Raw genomic sequence first — 18849 nt, 5'->3', positions numbered from 1 at the left:
TGACTTACAAGGTTATTCCTGTTACAGAGGTGGGTCAATGTAATGTTAGGAATATTGCCCAAGGACTCTTATGTGTGTAGCATAGTCTCTCACATGGTAGTTTACTGGCAGGTGGTGGTGTTATCCACTGCACCACATCAAAACTTTCTGGGATAAAAAAGAAATTATATCTACAAATCCTTATTATTAATCCTAGTTATTTATACTGAATATATATTTAATAAATGTAAAACTTCTCATATTTATTTTTTCATTTATTTATTTATTATTATTATTTTTTTAATATCATTTTATTTATACCAAATATGTTTACATACATTTAGAACTACTTTATATATACTTTTTCATTTATATTATTTTATATATATATTTTTTTATATATATAATTCTTTTTATACTGAATATACTTAAATCAATTTAAAACTACATCATATTTAGAAAGTTTTGTTTTTCACTATTTAAAGACATAATTTAAATATTAGGAAATCTCTCCTCTCCGCTGGTTTAATCTGTGAATTCCCCTCCGAGGATTTTACTCTGGTTTTGTTTTCGTCACCGTGTGTGTGTTTTGCTGCGGGACTACATTTCCCATGCTGCACCGCGCAGGCCCAGCCTTCAAAACATCGCCAGTGGCAGCAGCGCGGCGGCTGGGCAGCACTTCTCCGCCTCCCTGATTTTAGGGTTTGCAGTGATTAGGACAGCATGTCCCGCTGTATTTAGGCCCGGTCCGGGTCCGCTTACACTCCAGCTCCTTCCGGCGGGGTCCAGAGCGGCGGCTGAACCCGCAAACTCCGCGCCGCGGGAGGAGGAAAGTTGCCCGGCTTGGAAAAAGCTGCATCCCGGGAGCTCGCGGACTGTGCTCGGACTAACCTCCAGCGGATGGGCGGCTCGCCGGCTAAAACTGTCCGCTTCTTTTTCTGCTTTTTTGGGGGGTTGATGAGCTCGGACCCGCTGCGGGAGCTCGAATTATCCTGTATATTAGTTTATTAGACGGTTCTGCTGAGAGCTGGAGTGCTGTCTCACTTCTTGTTGTTTTGGTTGTTGCAGGAACTTTGGCTAAAGCTAGCTTAGCTTTGCCTGCAAAGTTTCTGGAATTTGTAGTTTTTGCGTTTCCAGGCTTTGAGGCTTTGGGGCATTGGTTGTATATAGAGTGTATGTGTATATTTTTCTGGGATTGTTTCTAGCCTCCTTTTTTTTTTTTTTTTTTTTTAACCAGCCTCTCCCTCTCTTTCGCTTATGCCAAAAATACCTTTGTCAAGTCAAGTGATCCTCTAATCCGGGCCTGCTCTGCTTTTTTCCTTTGCTTTTCCCTGATATGCACTGGAAACAAAGCTAGCTAAATCCAGGCTGCAGATTCTTACTTAAAAATCTTACTTTAAAATATTTAAAATAACTTTACATTTGGATTTCTGGACATTTGCAAGAGTTTGCAAATGCAAAATCACCTCCATCACCAGCAGTTAAAGCTAGTTTGAGTGTAAATGTGATGGAGAAGTAGGCCAGCCTGCTTTGGGAAAGCTTCTCTCCTGACTTTGGTGCTTAATTTAGTTCTTTACAAAATTATGGAGGTTCTAATATAGAACATTGGCAACAACTCACAATTCACACTACATATATACACACACATATATCTATACAGTCAGTCAGTCAGACTGTGGGTGTGTATGGTCCAGTAAAGCTAGAGCTGTATTAATGTCCTGTATGTTTATGTGATCCATTCATTCACTGTCCAAAAACATGGAGCCCAGTGGTCCTCAGAGATCTTCTCCTCTGGCCCGCGAGCTCACACGGGTCTTCGCCAACTATAATAAGCATGCAACCCAGCTGAGGAGGAACCTGAAGGAGACTGAAGCTTTCTTCAGAGAGATGAGACACAACTACAGCAATGCACGAGCTTCAGCATCATCCCCCACTGCAGCACTGGAAGCAGGTGAGAAAACAACTCACCCTATACTCACCCTACACTCACCCTACACTCACCCTATACTCACCCTACACTCACCCTATACTCACCCTATACTCACCCTATACTCACCCTATACTCACCCCATACTCACCCCATACTCACCCCATACTCACCCCATACTCACCCCATACTCACCCCATACTCACCCCATACTCACCCCATAGAACAAACTCCCATCTGCCTTTAAAGTAGGGCTGCACTGATGATTATTCAACATGATATGTCGATATTGCATCATATAGGTATTGTGATACATAGCTATTAACATATATCGTATTGTTTTTGTTTGCATTACATTATAGGGGTGGGCCATATTGTATCATACGCAATAATATCGCCAGCATTTTTGAACATCGTGAACGATATTATATTGTGCAATATCACCCACCCCTAATTATCACATCAGGGTACTACTGTTTTTTTTTTTTTTTACCGTTTTTAGCAAAACAAAAATTCACACTGTTCTGATTTCACATTATAAATCTACTAGAGACTAAAGATTATATCGGTACAGTATCATTTATTTTACTTTAATCCTGGATGTATGGAGATATATGGAGCGCATTATTAGTAGTAGTTTAATGACACTCTGGATCATTGACTTCTATTAGAAAAGTATTACAATTCTTGTATTTTTTTATGTCTTATTGTGTATCGTATCGTACACAACAATTAAAATGCAATTTTCATTTTGTTGCAGTAGCGTATTCTTTAAATATTTTTTTAATTTAGAGTTTTGTCAAATCAGATATCATGTCAGATATTACCTTTTGGACCATATCACACACCCCTAATCAATACGTGACATCAAATATTGTTATTTTAGATTAAAAATTGGCTGCATAACTGCAATTTACTTATTTATTGGCATATTTTATCCCTTTCAGTAACACAGATGCCACGAAGTATCTTAGAAAATTGTCTTATTGTTTTTGCAGTATCGAGTATCGCCAAATCCCTGTGGTGATTCTGGTCTGTGAATCTTGACTGTGATTCTGGTCGCCTTGGTCTGTGTCTACAAAAGTGCCAAAACACAACAGATTACATATTTTTTCAATGTACAAAAAGCTGAACATTTTGCAGGCACCTCTTCTGGGCATTTAATTGGCATTTAACTCTCACATTCAGCTGTTTCTATTATTTTGAAGCGTAAATAGAGAAAGCTAGAGATAAGGAGGACATGGCAGAAACAATTATCGACTAATCAACTATTAAAAATCATAAGTTGGAGCCCTACTGTAAAGTATTAAAGGAACAATTCCACCTATTTTTAAAACTTTCTGTATAGTTCTCATTGTCAGCCAGTGTTGGGCACATTACTTTGAAAAAGTAATTAGTTATAGTTACTAGTTACTTCTCCAAAAAAGTAAGTTACTAACAGAGTTACTCCACTATAAAAGTAACTAGTTACCAGTAAAAGTAACTATTGACTTTTGTTACTCGCCCCTTATAAATGTACAAAAGAAAATAAATTATGTAATTTGTATGATTATTAGAAAAATAACAAACAAAAATAAACCCAAAATGTTGACAAAAATGTAATCTAACGAATTTCAAAACATAGAAATGAAAAACGTTAAAATGGTATTAATATAACATAATATAATATAACAGCTGGATCAAACAGTTTAGCGTCAGTCATAAGGAAAGCGCGCGATAAAAAAAAAAAAAAACGTTTTAATAAATAAGGCCTTATCAAGTGAAGTAAAATGTATGGTATTAAAAGGTTTTAATTCACACATTTATTAATATTTAATCAAGAGAAATCAGGTAAAATGTACCACACTGCGTATCATCGTACATCTCCCAACCCTAATCCCATCTATATTATACTGCTTATTTTGTACTTGTGTTTTATCAATATGCTTGTAATGTAGATTAACAGATTCACTGACTAACACAAAGTAAACAAAGATGGCTGTTTTATTGTGTTCATGGAAAAATTGCTATTTCTAAGAAAACCCTTTTTGTTCTTTATGTGCCGCCACTGCTGCTTTCGTTGTTGTTGTTCTGAATGATCAGATGAATGATGTATCCTCCAGTGATGGTATATTTGTGCTGTAGCATGTGTTTGTGTTTTTTGAACTGCAGATTGACGTGTAACGGGTTAAATCCTGTACGTTTTGAGCGCAGTGCTGTATTTTGAAGCTGTTTTTCTGAGCTGGGCGTGTGGCGATGAACAGATAAACCAGTTCTGCTGCTGTTCACTTCTCTTTTGTGAAAGCATCTCTTTTATGGCCTCATTTCTAAAGCGTTCCCTCAGTCTGTGCAGTGGCTGCTTTCAGGAAAAAAAAAAAAAAAGAGTGCTGCGTCTGTGTTTCTGTTAATGCCTGTTTCTGATACCTGCTTTTACCAGTAAAAAATACCGTATTTTAAATAACATTAAGCAATATTGTAAAATAAATAGTAATAATAAATCCTTAATAGTATTTAAATATGAGTGATTCTAGATTACAGTTAAACATTTTTTTTTTAGATTGTGCCAAATTAGTATCAAGCAGCACCATTTAGAGCTTTCAAATCATGCAAACTAATGTTTTTTTTTACATTAAGTTCTAAGCGAGTCCAAACTGTGCAACCGCAATAAAACATATACTGGTATGAAGCCTATATAAAAGCAAAAGTTCAATTTAGCTACACATTTAATTTAGCAAAAATAACATCTTTATATTTCAGTTGATAAAAAAGTGTAGTATACAGCTCTGGAAAAAAAATTAGAGAGCACTTCAGTTTCTGAATCAGTTTCTCAGATTTTCCAATTTATAGGTTTATGTTTGAGTAAAATGAACATTGTTGTTTTATTCTATAAACTACAGACAACATTTCTATTAAATTTTAAATAAAATATTCTCATTTAGAGCACTTATTTGCAGAAAATGAGAAATGACAAATAAAAAAAAGATGTAGAGCTTTCAGACCTCAAATAATGCAAAGAAAACAAGTTCATATTCATAAAGTTTTAAGAGTTCAGAATACAATCAATATTTGGTGGAATAACCCTGGTTGGTTTTTAATCACAGTATTAATTTCATGCATCTTGGCATCATGTTCTCCTCCACCAGTCTTACACACTGCTTTTGGATAACTTTATGCCTTTAATTAATTATTGCATGATGGATAAATTGTACGAATAATAGTCTGTAGGGTATATAGTAAAACATTCTATACAAACATATTCTATTTTCTGTACAACTGAACTAAACTGAGAATCAGCTACTAGATAAATTAGTTTTTTAGTTCTCTCAATGATTGGTGTTGGTGGTGTTGGGAATAACCCGTTTTCTGAACTGAATTCAGAAATCAATATTTGGTTGGTTTTTAATCACAGTTTTTTTCATGCATCTTGGCATCATGTTCTCCTCCACCAGTCTTACACACTGCTTTTGGATAACTTTATGCTGCTTTACTCCTGGTGTAAAAATTCAAGCAGTTCAGTTTGGTGGTTTGATGGTTTGTGATCATCCATCTTCCTCTTGATTATATTCCAGAGGTTTTCAATTTGGCAAAATCAAACAAAATCGTCCTTTTTAAGTGGTCTCTTAATTTTTTCCAGAGCTGTATTTATGATCTCTCTCAGTGCTGGTTTGAGGAGATTAACTGCAGCTACAGGAAGCGTTTTATTCAGTAAGGCCAGACGAATTCTCCTGGACTAGACTTTGGAGCTGTGCTGGTTTCCCTCGCTGGTGAATACATCCTTGTTCTGGAGCTCTAAGCCCCTTATTTCTGATCCAAATCTAAATCCTATTGGCTATTTTCCACTGTTCACACAGCGGAGAACAGAGCAGACGTTTAGATGTTTGAACCTGTACTGAGCTCCACTCGACCGCTTACAAATGCTGCCTCTCATTTCACCACATCTGACTAATCCTTACAGGTCCACCTTAAAAAAACACCTGCCTTACATAAGGTTTAAAATAACTGGAGACCCACTGTAAACTATGCCGTTTAATTTAGGGAGGGACTTATACTTATTTTTTTACTTGTGAAAAGTCAGAAATGACCAGAGTGCAAGTCTACAGTATTTATTTGGCATCCTCTTGAATCCTACTTTAATTAATCAGATATTTGTCCTAATGCAATTGTGGAGTACCACAGGGTTCTATGATAGGCCCTATGAAACTGGCAAAAATAATTACAGAGCTGTAGTCACGACTGTAAAGAACTAAACTGTGGGAGTGTGAGAGTCTAACGGCTTAACTACTACTATAGATCTTTATAATTAATATTTTTGTGAAAGCCGAAAGTTTTCTGAGATTATCTGGTGAATTACCTGGTGGAACCACCAACCACAAAAACGTACCAAATTCAGAACCAGTGATCTAGTTCACTGAAACACTTACGCAGCATTGTTTAGATAGGTGTATAACTTGTAGTCTTACTGCTTTACATTTTTCTTTTTTACAAATATTAATTTTTATTGCATTATAAGAAAAAACACCTTTTCCCTTACATTGACACCTCTACATTTTTACATCTTTCAATTACCTACCACAACTAACAATTGGTGATTAAAACACAGGGTTATTCCACCAAATATTGATTTCTAAACTCTTAAAACTTTATGAATATGAAGTTGTTTTTGTCTTTGCATTATTTGAGGTCTGAAAGCTCTGCATCTTTTTTCTTATTTCAGACATTTCTCATTTTCTGCAAATAAATAAATGCTCTAAATGAGAATATTTTTATTTGTAATTTGGGATAAATGCTGTCTGTAGTTTATAGAATAAAACAACAATGTTCATTTTACTCAAACATAAACCTATAAATAGCAAAATCAGAGAAACTGATTCAGAAACTGAAGTGCTCTCTTTCTTTTTTCCAGAGCTGAATATATCGAGTGAATTGTTAACCTGCTGCTAATGCTTAGGAAGCCCAGAAGTAGGGCTTGGTGTTATTTTATAAACACCAAAAGTCTTTAATTGGACACCAAACAGTTTTTTGTAATTATTGCATGGTGAATAAATAGTACAAATAATGGTTTGTAGATTTGTAGGGTGTTTAGTAATATATTATATACAAATATATATTCTATATTCTATACAATACAAAAAAGAACTAAACTGAGAATGAGTTACTAAATAAATTATTTTTTTAGTTCTGTCAATGGTTGGGCTTGTTGGGGTTGAAATAACCCGTTTTCTGAACTGAATTGAGTACATATTCTACAGAACAGTGAGTTATACAGACTATTAGAGTCTATTAGAGATGACGGACTCCACACCTCCACACAGTTTGAGGAAAGTGTGTGTGTGTGTGTGTGTGTTTTGTCTAAAAGCCCTTTGTTTGTAGAGTCCAGGCTCCCACTCGGTCGCGTGTGGTCTCTCTCTCTCTGGCCAATCAAACGTGATTCAGAAGCTGATTAAAACATTCTTAGCATGAAGTTGCGGAACAAACAGGTGGCCGAGGGTTTTACCAGCAGAGGAATTCCTGGGGAATTTGTAAATAGTGTTGAAATAAACTCTGAATATGGAGTTAATTTAGAATTTTTACAGTATGGGTCCATAAATTGGACACAGCTTCTTATTCAGTGTTCTTATTAAGTTATCCAGACTATGATGAACACATAAGAAATCATGTAGTAACTAAAAAGTGTTAAACAAACCAAAATACAAAAGAATTTAGAATTTAGCTCTTTTCTGGAGGCCTGATGAGTGCCAGTTTCATCGTAACGTTTTCGATGGTCTCTGCAGTGACTCATTTTTTACTTTTCTTTACTTAGTTGAGTAGTTTTTGCTTCTCATAATCTGGATTAGATCATTACTCAAATATTCACTATTCACTGTATACCTGTAACTCTATAACTCTATAACTCTTTATTAAGGGGCAAGAAATTCGAGTTATTAACTCTTGATGAGTTCAGCACAGCTGTTAACTGAAAACCTGAATTCCAGGTGACTCTACCTCATAAAACTGACTGAAAATCCAGCAGAGATGTTCAAAACTGATCATCTAAACAAGAGGAGCTACTTTGAAGAATCTAAAATATAAAACATATTCTGGTTTGTTTAACACTTTTTTTTTTTTAGTTTTCTGTATAATTCTGTATGTTTTTCTTCTTATTTCGGATGACTTTAGTTTATGTTAGAGGTTTTTTGTAGCTAGTTATGGAAGCCCAACAGTTCATTCGGCTTTTAAATGCTGTTTACAGCTATCTGGGAGAATATGTGGGGCGAACAAATAGCTATAGCTAGTTTAGCTAGTTAGCTAACATATCCACCACCACCTATCAAAGAAGAGGGAGCTGCGTCTGTGGTTGAAGTAGCTAAATTTAAAACATTCATCCAAATGTTCGAACCCCCTAAATTTAGCTGACTCCACCCTCAGACTGGGAGGGGCACTGGGTGATGTATGGGTTTAGGGGTGGGGCAGTAGGGAGAAAGAGCTGATTGGCTGAGCTGCAGCAGTGTGCCTCTGATAGCGGCGAGACGCAGATGGTTGGACGTCATCTTCCGCGCCTATAGCACAGTTAAACCTGAGAGGGCGCTGCAGAGGCAGAAAATTTAAATTACCACGATAAAAGTGTTCTTTAAAGGTTAGGAAATATTTATACAAATTTTCTATCTTCTAATAACTGTGACCCTCTCTAGCTAACTGAGTATATTATACCACTTATTCTGTATGTGTATCATCTGTGAATGCGCTGCTGCAATGGAAATTTTAACACAAAGTAACAAAAATGGCCTGTCGCGCAGAATAAAGTGGAGAAACTTAACATTATTAGTTATCTACATTAGATTTGGAGCTCTGCACTCTACTCTCTTCGAGTCTGAGCAACGGGAATTGGTAAACTGTCGCTTAGCAACTATCTTTGTAAGCTAACGAACAAGTTATCTAAATATTCACAGAGTTATGCTTTTTAGGTTCATTCTCCAGTGATGGTTCTTTATATATAGTAATGTGGATATTGACTATGTTTAGGATAATGTGGAAAAACTGTGGTACTTGCGTTTTCTCTGGACCATCGCTTTAATAGTAGGTGTTTTACTTCAGGAGTGGGGAACCAGGGGTGATTTCCATCAACCTATGCAGAAATCCTGCCCTCCAGTGCTGGAGTTCCCCAGCGTTCTCCTCCAGTCTGGATCAGCTGCTCAGTGACGTTGTATTTTCATATGTTGGTGCCAGATCCATCCAGCAGACTGCAGAGAGAAAGCGCGAGAGCTGAGAGAGCGAGAGAGCACCGAGAAACACTGTGTACATTAACATCATCCTGTTAAAACCTCCTGTATCTCAGCCCCCCTCACTCTGTTTACTCCTGCTGGTGGGTTGTGTATTCCAGTCCTCCAGCTGGGAGCTGGTCTCTTAGGTGTTTAGGTGACAATTTTCCAAAGCAAAGGATTCCTTACAAGTAAAAGTCCTGTCCACACATGTCCCGATGTGTTTTGACATTTGACATTATTTGCTGTTCAGTATCTCAACTGCATCAAACTTTTTTTTTCTATTAATTAAACTTTTACATAGAAATGTGGTTGTGTTGCACAGTGGATAACACCACCCCCTGCCAGAGATGCTACCACATCATGTGGGAGACTAGGGATCAATTCCCAATCTGGGTGACTATAAGAGTCCTTGGGCAAGACTCCTAACACTACATTGGTCCAACTTTGCAACAGAATTAACCTCGTAAGTCACTCTGGATAAGAGCGTCAGCTAAATGCCATACATGTATAAATATTATTTGCTGCTGTTTAAGTTTAGTTTATGGTTATTAAAAGTGGTGTTTAAGGATTTCATCTCTTTTTTTTTTTATTGAATTTTTTTTGTGTGCGAAAAACTTGAGGACTGTGAGCAATCACGAAAAACTTGCAGCCCACTGATCATGTACTGAATACCTTCTGATTATCTGATCTTTCTGGTGCTTCTTCATCAGAGCCATTAAATTAGTGAATTTAATATGGAACGAGGCCCGTAGCAAATGTGCTAATATCTCAGTTGCTATGTTGAACAAGCCTCATTGATGGCATGCTAACGCTCTAGTAGCGACGTTAGAAAAGCTGGGTTTAATATGGAATGAGGCCTATAGCCAACATGCTAATAACTCAGTAGCAATGTTGAAAAAGCTTTATTGACAGCATGCTAAAACTGTTTTTAATATGGGATGAGGCCCATAGCTAGTGTACTAACACTGCAGACGCTTTGTTGGACGAGGCCAGTAGCCAGCATGCTAACACAGCAGTAAATATGTTGGTTGTTTGTTGGCTGTTTTAAAAGTTAGCATGTCTGAATGAGATTAGACACTAAATTCTACTTCAGTATCACAGCAGGTAGTATAGGGAAATATAACCAGCATGGACAAGGCTCCTAGCCAACGTGCTAGTACCTCAGTAGTGATGTTTGACAAGGCTGTTTTTAATATGGGACGAGGCTCATGGTAATGTGGGACAAGGCCCAGAGCTGGTATGCAAACACAGCTGTAGTGATGCTAGTAAAGCCAGATTTAAAATAGGATACAGCCCTGGCTAGTGTGCTAACATTAGTCGTGATGTTCGTAAAGGCTGGATTTAATATGGAATGAAGCCTGTAGCCAACGTGCTAATACCTCAGTAATGATGTTAGAAAAGGCTAGATTTAATATAGGATGAGGCCCATAGCTAGTGTGCGTGTTGGACGAGGCTGGTAGGCGTCTTGCTAACACTGCAGTAACAGTATTGGTTGTTGATTGGCTATTTTAAAAGTTAGCATGTCAAAATAAGCAAATAGAATAGGAAAATATAACAACACGGCACTGCTTTAATATCCTACAGTGAAAAAGAGGCTGTTTAGATTGACTTCAGCTTTTTCTGGGCCTTTAAAGAGCTAAAAAATACAGCTGAAAATGAAATCCATAAACATCCATACAGTGCAGACCTACCGCCTCAAAATCAACGCATCTTATCTCAGCTGAGCTCTGCTCTGCTCTGCTCTGGAGTTTCCGTTGCTCTTTGTTACTGAAGGTAAGAATATTTGTACCTGTCTGGTCATGAAGTTATGGATGCGATCCAGATTCCCGCAGCCGGTAAACGAGCCTCGGCAGATTCAGGGTGGAGATTCAGTAGATGACTAAGTTCTGAAAAGGTTCTGAATAATTTAGAATGATATTTATTATAGAAAACTTGTTTACATTGAGTTTTGTTTCTTTATCTATTATCTTTACCAAATGAAAGTGTATTAAGCAGCATTATGGGTACAACAGATTACACTGGTGACTTCTGTATCTACTGTAACTGTAGATTAACTCTTATTTATGAATAAATAATAAAATTGTATTTCTCATTCTCTGCACTGACTTTAGACTTATTAATAAAACACAGTGGATCAACACCAGCAGATGACATGTCTCTCCAAACCATCACTGATTGGTGGAAACTTCACACTAGACCTCGAGCAGTGTCTTTCCACTCTTCCTCCAGACTCTGCTCCCTTGATTTACAAATGAAATGTAAAATTTACTGATCATCAGTGATGGTTTGTTTGGAGAGTCATGTCTGTCATCTGCTGGTGTTGATCCACTGTGTTTTATTATCACAGTAAAATCTTAAGCACTTCATGCTTCGCTCTGCTGAAAACAACTTTTATGAAGATGCGACTTTCATTTTCCAGCAGGACTTGGCACACTGCCCACACTGCCAAAAGTACCAATTTGTATTATATAATATTCTAATTTTCTAAGACACTGATTTTTGGGTTTTCATTGGCTGTAAGCCATAATCCTCAACAATAAAATAAATTAATACTTAAAATAGATCACCCTATATAATGTATATTAGTAGGCCTGTCACAATAATTACATTATCGATTCATTGTACAATAAATGAACATGACATCAATATTATTTGATAATCGTGATATTGTTTACTGTGTTTACTTGTATGTTTGTTCACACATAACATAACAGTAAACAGTATTTAGCCAATCCTGCTGTATTTAGCCAAAACCAATGCTTTAATAACGGTGACACCATACACACACTGCAGTAGGTTAAGAAATAAGTTTATAATTCCTGAACTATGATTAATTTAAGGTTTGCGGTCTTCAAAAGGGTATGATTGCTGTTTTAAAATGACAAAAATATTGTGTATCGCAATAATTTATCACAAAAAAAAAAAACGCATCGTGACAGGCCTATATATTATATCTATATAATATGAGTTTCACATTTGAACTGAATTACTGAAATAAAGTAACTTTTTTAATGATATAAGCGCTTTGGTAGTTTTGACAGTGGCTCAGACAGTGGTCATAATGTTTTTGCTCATATAAATAAAGATTTGGGATAAAGGCTGTTCTTGGATCAGTTTTATTAGGCAGATTCTTGCACTGCCCGGTATAGATGTTGAGAGAAAATCAGGTATTCGGATTTGCGGCCACAAAACACAGCTGGAGGACAATACACGAGCTAATCACGAGCACTCAATACACACACACACACACACACACTAACACACACTCATTCATTTCGCCCTGTCTGTGACCATGGTGGCTTTTGACCTCTGCAGCACTGGGTCAGGGAGTGTTGTTCCAGCCTGGGGTCCCACGCTGCTCCAGTACATCCAGTACTGCTTCCCTGATGGGAGACGGCAGCTCTGTCTGATTATAATCTAAATACATCTATAAACTAACATTTATCTCTGACTGCTGTTAGTTAATTAACAGTTTAATCTGTAATAATGACAGTATGGATCATATTAAAATCAGTGTTTCCCTGCTCCTGGCAGCGCTGCGTTTAAGAATGCTGCTATGTTCATACAGTAGCAGGGAGTGTGGGAGAGACCCAGCAGGCTGAGCCGAGAAATTACAAGTTTAATTTAATTTTGCACTTTATTTGAAAAATGATTGTATCATATTCACATTTATAGAGCATTATGAAGTGCCCACTATGCTTCATGTAGTGTATTACAGTTTCTCAGAATGAGTGTGTGGGTCATAAAACATTATAGAGCATTATTTAGCACCTTCTACGCTTTCTGTAGTGTATTACAGTCTGTCCGAATGAGTTTGTGGATAATATAAACATTATAGAGCATTATAGAGCATTATAGAGCATTATTTAGCACCTTTATGCTTTCTGTAGTGTATTACAGTCTGTCCGAATGAGTTTGTGGATAATATAAACATTATAGAGCATTATTTAGCACCTTGTACGCTTTCTGTAGTGTATTACAGTCTGTCAGAACAAGTTTGTGGATAATATAAACATTATAGAGCATTATAGAGCATTATTTAGCACCTTTATGCTTTCTGTAGTGTATTACAGTTTGTCAGAATGAGTGTGTGAGTCATAAAACATTATAGAGCATTATAGAGTCTTATTTAGCACCTTATATGCTTTCTGTAGTGTATTACAGTTCGTCAGAATATGTTTGTGGATAATATCAACATTACAGAACATTATAGAGCGCCCCCTATGCTTCCTGTAGTGTATTGCAATCTGTCAGAGTGAGCTTGTGGATCATATGTACATTATAGAGCATTATAGAGTGCCTTTATACTTCTTATAGTTTATTACAGCCAGTTGTAATGAGTGTGTGGATCATATAAAAATTGTAGAGCATTATTTAGCACCCTCTGATCTTTCTGTAGTGTATTACAGTCTGTCAGAATGAGTGTGTGGGTTATATGAGCATTATAGAGCATTGTTTAGTGCCCCCTATGCTTCCTGTAGTGTATTACAGTCTGTCTAAATGAGCATGTAGGTTATATGAACCTTATAAAGCATTATAGAGCGCCTCTTTTGCTTCCTGTAGTGTATTACAGTCTGTCAAAATGAGCATGTAGATTATATGAATGTTATAGAGCATTATAGAGTGTCCCCTTTGCTTCCTGTAGAGCATTACTGTTTGTCAGAATGAGAATGTGGATAATATAGAGCATATGGACAATATAGAGCATTATAAAGCGCCCCCTACATTTCCTATTGTGTATTACAGTTTGTCAGTGGCCTAACATTTTTCACTGGTCAATACGGGCATTGTAAAAAATGTTTAATGGGACTTTCCCTGTGAAACGTTCACACGGTGACTAATACACCTGGACTGCCTGGACTTGTTCTACCACGCACACACACACACACTGATATATTCACCCTTCATTTACGGTCACTGCAGACGCGGAAAACAGTCAATGGCAATTATCAACAATAGAATAAGCATCCGTCACTGTCACTCTGAGACTGTAGTAGTACAGTGAAAGGCAGAACGATGAGTCACTGTGGTTTTCTCACAATAATTGCACACCTCATCGACCATTTATCACCTTTGTGCAGGCCACCTAGTGGTGGTCTACTGACACTAGGGCTGCCCAATATTGAAAAAAAAATTACATTGTGATAAAGTGTTTTACTGTTGTTAAAAGAAAATGGTATATGGTAAAAAAAAAACAGAAAAAATAATATATTGTTTAAAAAAGTGGGTTATTTTTTTAGGAAACAATTGATTGACTGGTGACGTCATGGGCCCTGCATAGTTTAATATCACAATATGTATCGCCGAAAAAAGAACATTTGCAATGTACAGTTTTTCCAATATCGTGCAGCCCTAATACCGACCCTTTAATCTACATGTCTGATGTGTGTAAGCAAATGTCAATATGTCAACATATCACTTTTATTTTTCAGAAATTGTTTTTAGTTATTAGTTACATGTAAAAATTGGTGTCAGAAGTGGTTCATTTAGGCAGCTTTCGCACCTGCCTGGTTGGCTCTGGACTTTTGGACTTTTCATTTTGGGTCAGAAGCAAAGTATCAGCTGTACAAAAAAGGGGGCGTGGACCACGGTCCGGACCAAAGCAACGGTGATTGTTCCGACCAGAAGAGGTGTTATTGGTCCGGATCTGCTGAACTGTGGTCCGGTTGGTCTGCAGTGTGGTATTAAAGTTCTTTAGTCTACTCACTAAACTGCAGTGTGAAACCAAAAATAACTAACTATAGACATGAACCTTAATGCAGAGTGTAAAAAACATATATATATATTTTTTTTTGCACAGATTCTCTAAATTTAATATATATTTTTTTAACCCACAATATGTCTTCTTGCTTACAGTATTGCAGTTTATTGCAATATTACGACTTGGAAGCCCAGTTTCGTGATGTGGGTCATATCCCCAATTTCTTGACAACAAACAGCACTTAATAAGACTGTTTTTTGTGTGTGTGTGTGTGTGTGTGTGTGTGTGTGTGTGGAAAGTAGATCACAGCTTTTATAACCACACAATGACTCAGCAACAGCAGGGATTATGACCATTTCCAGCTAATAACCAAGATGAATGGTGTGTGTGTGGACCAGTATAGAGCTGGATCATAAGATGAGGGCCTAAGGTCACGGACTCGGGGCAGATTTGTTAGTTGTGATGTTGAGCAGTGCAGTATAAACCCCAGCTGAATTTTCTGGTCAGTTTTTTGATAATTGTTTTCTTTCATCAGTTTTTCTCTTCCGTCCACGTCCAGAGAGGTTAGCTACAGTAACGTAGGTTTTGTAACTTTTTGATTACGATGCGCACCATGGAAAAAAAACATCAAGAACTCATGATTATAGATTTTTTGATTGTATTAGCATTGTAGCTTTGTATTGTATGTAAGGGTGCACAATATTGGAAAAATGATACATTGCAAATGTCCTTTTTTTTTACTACATGTATCGTTAAACAATGCAGGGCCCATGACGTCATCAGCCCTGCCCTCACCGATCAAGAGCTGAATCAGCGCAGAGCTTAACTCAAAACCCGTGGAAAACAGCAACACAACAGTAATCGACCCTTTAATCAGGCATTTAAACTTCTTTTTAAAAGGTTAATTAGAAGAGCATTTTTCTGGGATTAAAAGTGTGAATTCAGCTGTAACTGGAAATATCTGCGCTGCAAAACTGTGCTGGACTGAGGTGCACAGCTTTCCAGCTTTTGCTCATGTTTACAAGCACGTGCCCAACCATGTGGATGAATGTAGTTATCTTGTGTTTACTCGTGCCCCTTCCTCTTGTGCTTCTCAGGCAGTAGCAGTTTGTCACTCACACAGACACAGAGACAGCGCTGTGTATTTACTTCATGTGTCAAAAGTTAAAACATTAAAACAGTCTCTCTTCCCCTCTCTCTCTCTCTCCAGGTCCACTCAGCTGTATCTCCTTCCCACGGCAGGAGGAGGAGTACCTGCACAGCATTGTGGGTAGTGTGCCCTACATCCTAGTACTTGGACAGGATTGCCCCGTCCGCTATCAGCTCCTGAACTGCATGTTAGGCGAGAGGCTCCTCCCCCTAGGCCCTGAACTGGGTGGGCCCTGTGGACCAGAGGGCGGGGCCTGTAAGAGGAGGAAGCTATGTTTCACACACGGCCGGCAGACGCGGCTCAGCCTGGCGCTGCCCGGGCAGTACGAGCTCGTTCACCAGCTGGCGGCGCACTGCGGCCGCTGGGACACCGTACCCCGGCAGGACCTGGAGATCCAGGAGGAGTGCGAGGATCCTGCTCACCGATTGGCTGAGCTGGAGATAACGCTGCATCACCCGCTACTGCAGGTATGGAATCATGGGAAGTGTAGTACTTTGGCTTGAGAGGCCTTTTTACGTGTGTTGTAGTCGTAGTAATAATAAAAATCTAAATAATAATAGGTTAATAATGATGCTGACATGTTAATAAAACATGATATTTGTCTGCAGATTAATCAATTTATAAATTGGGACTAAAATCTACCCTATCCTGGATCAGCATTATAGAAAAGTAGATAATTGAAGTGCAACATCACTTAAACACTGATCTAATGGAGTTCAATTAATACATTAAGTTTATAGCTCCACCCATTCAGCCTACAGCAGTTTATAGCTCCACCCATTCAGCCTACAGTAGTTTATAGCCCCATCTATTCAGTCTACAGCAGTTTATAGCTCCACCCATTCAGCCTACAGCAGTTTATAGCTCCACCCATTCAGCCTACAGCAGTTTATAGCTCCACCCATTCAGCCTACAGCAGTTTATAGCTCCACCCATTCAGCCTACAGCAGTTTATAACCCCACCCATTCAGCCTACAGCAATTTATAGCTCCACCCATTCAGCCTAAAGCAGTTTAGACTCCTTTCCATATTGTCCCCATTACCTATTAAATGGTTTCTGGTCGTATTGTATTTAAAGTAAATGCAGTTTGAAGTAGCTGCTGCTGTAAACACTGATCATAAAATAGGTAGCTATGCTAACCCAGAATTCCAACAGGCTATTTAATCTTATTTATAGCTATTTACAGCAACACACAAAGATAGCAGTGCTGTGTGGAGCTAACTCGCTAATGCTAACCTAGCTAACTTATATCCACTGCATTACAGAGAAGTAGAGCTGCATCAGTGGTTAAAGAAGCTCAATTATATAAGCAAACTGTTATATTACTCTGTATTCTGTACATTTATTATCACTGTGGTTATTACCTGTATCAGGGGTCCCCTGCTGTACCTTATGATCTAACACACAGTAAACAAACTTAAGTAAGTAGGATACAGGAGATGGTAACAGGAGCAGCTACAGCAGCTTGTGTTCACACTGGACCCTGAACCAGTTTAATTAGAGCTCAGTTCTCGGGGAACAGTGGGCGAGTGTGGAATGATTGAGAGAAGTCATTTAATTCAGCAGGGTTTCCTCCCCCACCCGCAGTCTGTCCGCTCAGGGTCAGCACACGAGGAGTGGCCCTGTCAAACACTCAGTGTTTGTCTAGTTACCACACAGCGCGATAGTGAGCTCCATTCATCTGTGCTCTCTCTCACACACATATACACTCTTACCAACACCCACACCCAGACGGGAAGAGTGTGTGAGGGTGAATTGAAGTCGGGGTTAGATGTGGAAATGTTCTTTCAGACTCAGTTTGATGTTCAGGTTTAAGTGTTAATCTTTAAAATTTACCATCAAGCTGCCGGCGCTCAGAGGGAGCACAAATGGCCCTGCTCCCTCCAGGTGGCTAGATGGCGCTCTCTCCCCACATCACTCCTAGGGTGATGCCCGCAGCACAGGGGGTCTGTGAGCTGATGTATCAGAACCGAGCCGCTGCGCTTTCCTCTGAGCGTTAGCGCTGTGATGCTGCTCTGCGATACATCAGAGGAAGCATGTGCTAGTCTTCACCCTCCTGGTGTGTTGGGGCATCACTAGTGATAGGGGGAGTCCTAGTAAGTGGGTTGGGTAATTGGCCGTGCAAAATTGGGGAGAAAATGGGAAAAATTTCAAATAAAAAATTGGGAAAAATACGATGTCAAATAGGTTCTATGCCCTGTCCAGTCAAAATATTTTAGAGATAATCTTATGGTACAGTATGGCACAGCACTTATCGTGTTTTAACTAACCAGGATCGTCAGATTCTAAAAAAAACTTTAATTCATAGAGTACATTTGTTTGCACGTGATTCAGTTAAACAGGATTTTATACACTCTCTGTAATGAAATGTACAGATGGGTGGGTGTTCTTTAGGCAATGATTATACACTTGATAAGAATATTGTCGATACAAAAATAAAATCTGTTACAATATGATAAAATATCGGTAAATTGTATGAATTAAGTCGTAGGTTTTATACTGATAAATTAATGTGATTTTGTGGAGGTTCTGTACTCTGACGTATCAGTGGTTCAATACTTTCTCTTTCTCTCTGTCTCTCTCTCTGACTCTCTCTCTCTCTCTCTCTCTGACTATATCTCTCTCTGTCTCCCTCCCTCTCTCTCTCTCTCTCTCCCTCCCTCTCTCTCTCTCACTCCCTCCCTCTCTCTCTCTCTCTCCCTCCCTCTCTCTCTCTCTCTCCCTCCCTCTCTCTCTCTGTCGCTCTCTCTCTCTCTCTCTCTCTCTCTCTCTCTCTCTCTCTCTGACTGTCTCTCTCTGTGACTCTCTGTCTGTCTCCCTCTCTCTCTCTCTCTCTCTCTCTCTGACTCTCAGAGAGAAAAAAAAAGTCTCTCT

At 38.3% G+C, this 18849-nt stretch overlaps 1 protein-coding gene across 1 annotated transcript in view; it reads left to right on the top strand.

Annotated features, from left to right (window-relative positions):
* The first annotated feature begins 604 nt into the window (after nt 1-604).
* The window catches only part of dstyk (dual serine/threonine and tyrosine protein kinase), a 40674-nt gene continuing 22429 nt past the window's right edge, over nt 605-18849 (top strand). The window contains exons 1-2 of the mRNA XM_022682514.2: nt 605-1930; nt 16035-16441. Coding sequence (XP_022538235.1) covers nt 1738-1930; nt 16035-16441 — 600 coding nt within the window. The 5' untranslated portion in view covers nt 605-1737. The remainder of the gene's footprint in view (nt 1931-16034; nt 16442-18849) is intronic.

The sequence above is a fragment of the Astyanax mexicanus genome, chromosome 24 (assembly GCF_023375975.1).
Source record: "Astyanax mexicanus isolate ESR-SI-001 chromosome 24, AstMex3_surface, whole genome shotgun sequence".
NCBI lineage: Eukaryota > Metazoa > Chordata > Actinopteri > Characiformes > Acestrorhamphidae > Astyanax > Astyanax mexicanus.
This window is presented reverse-complemented; position numbering and strand designations above follow the sequence as displayed.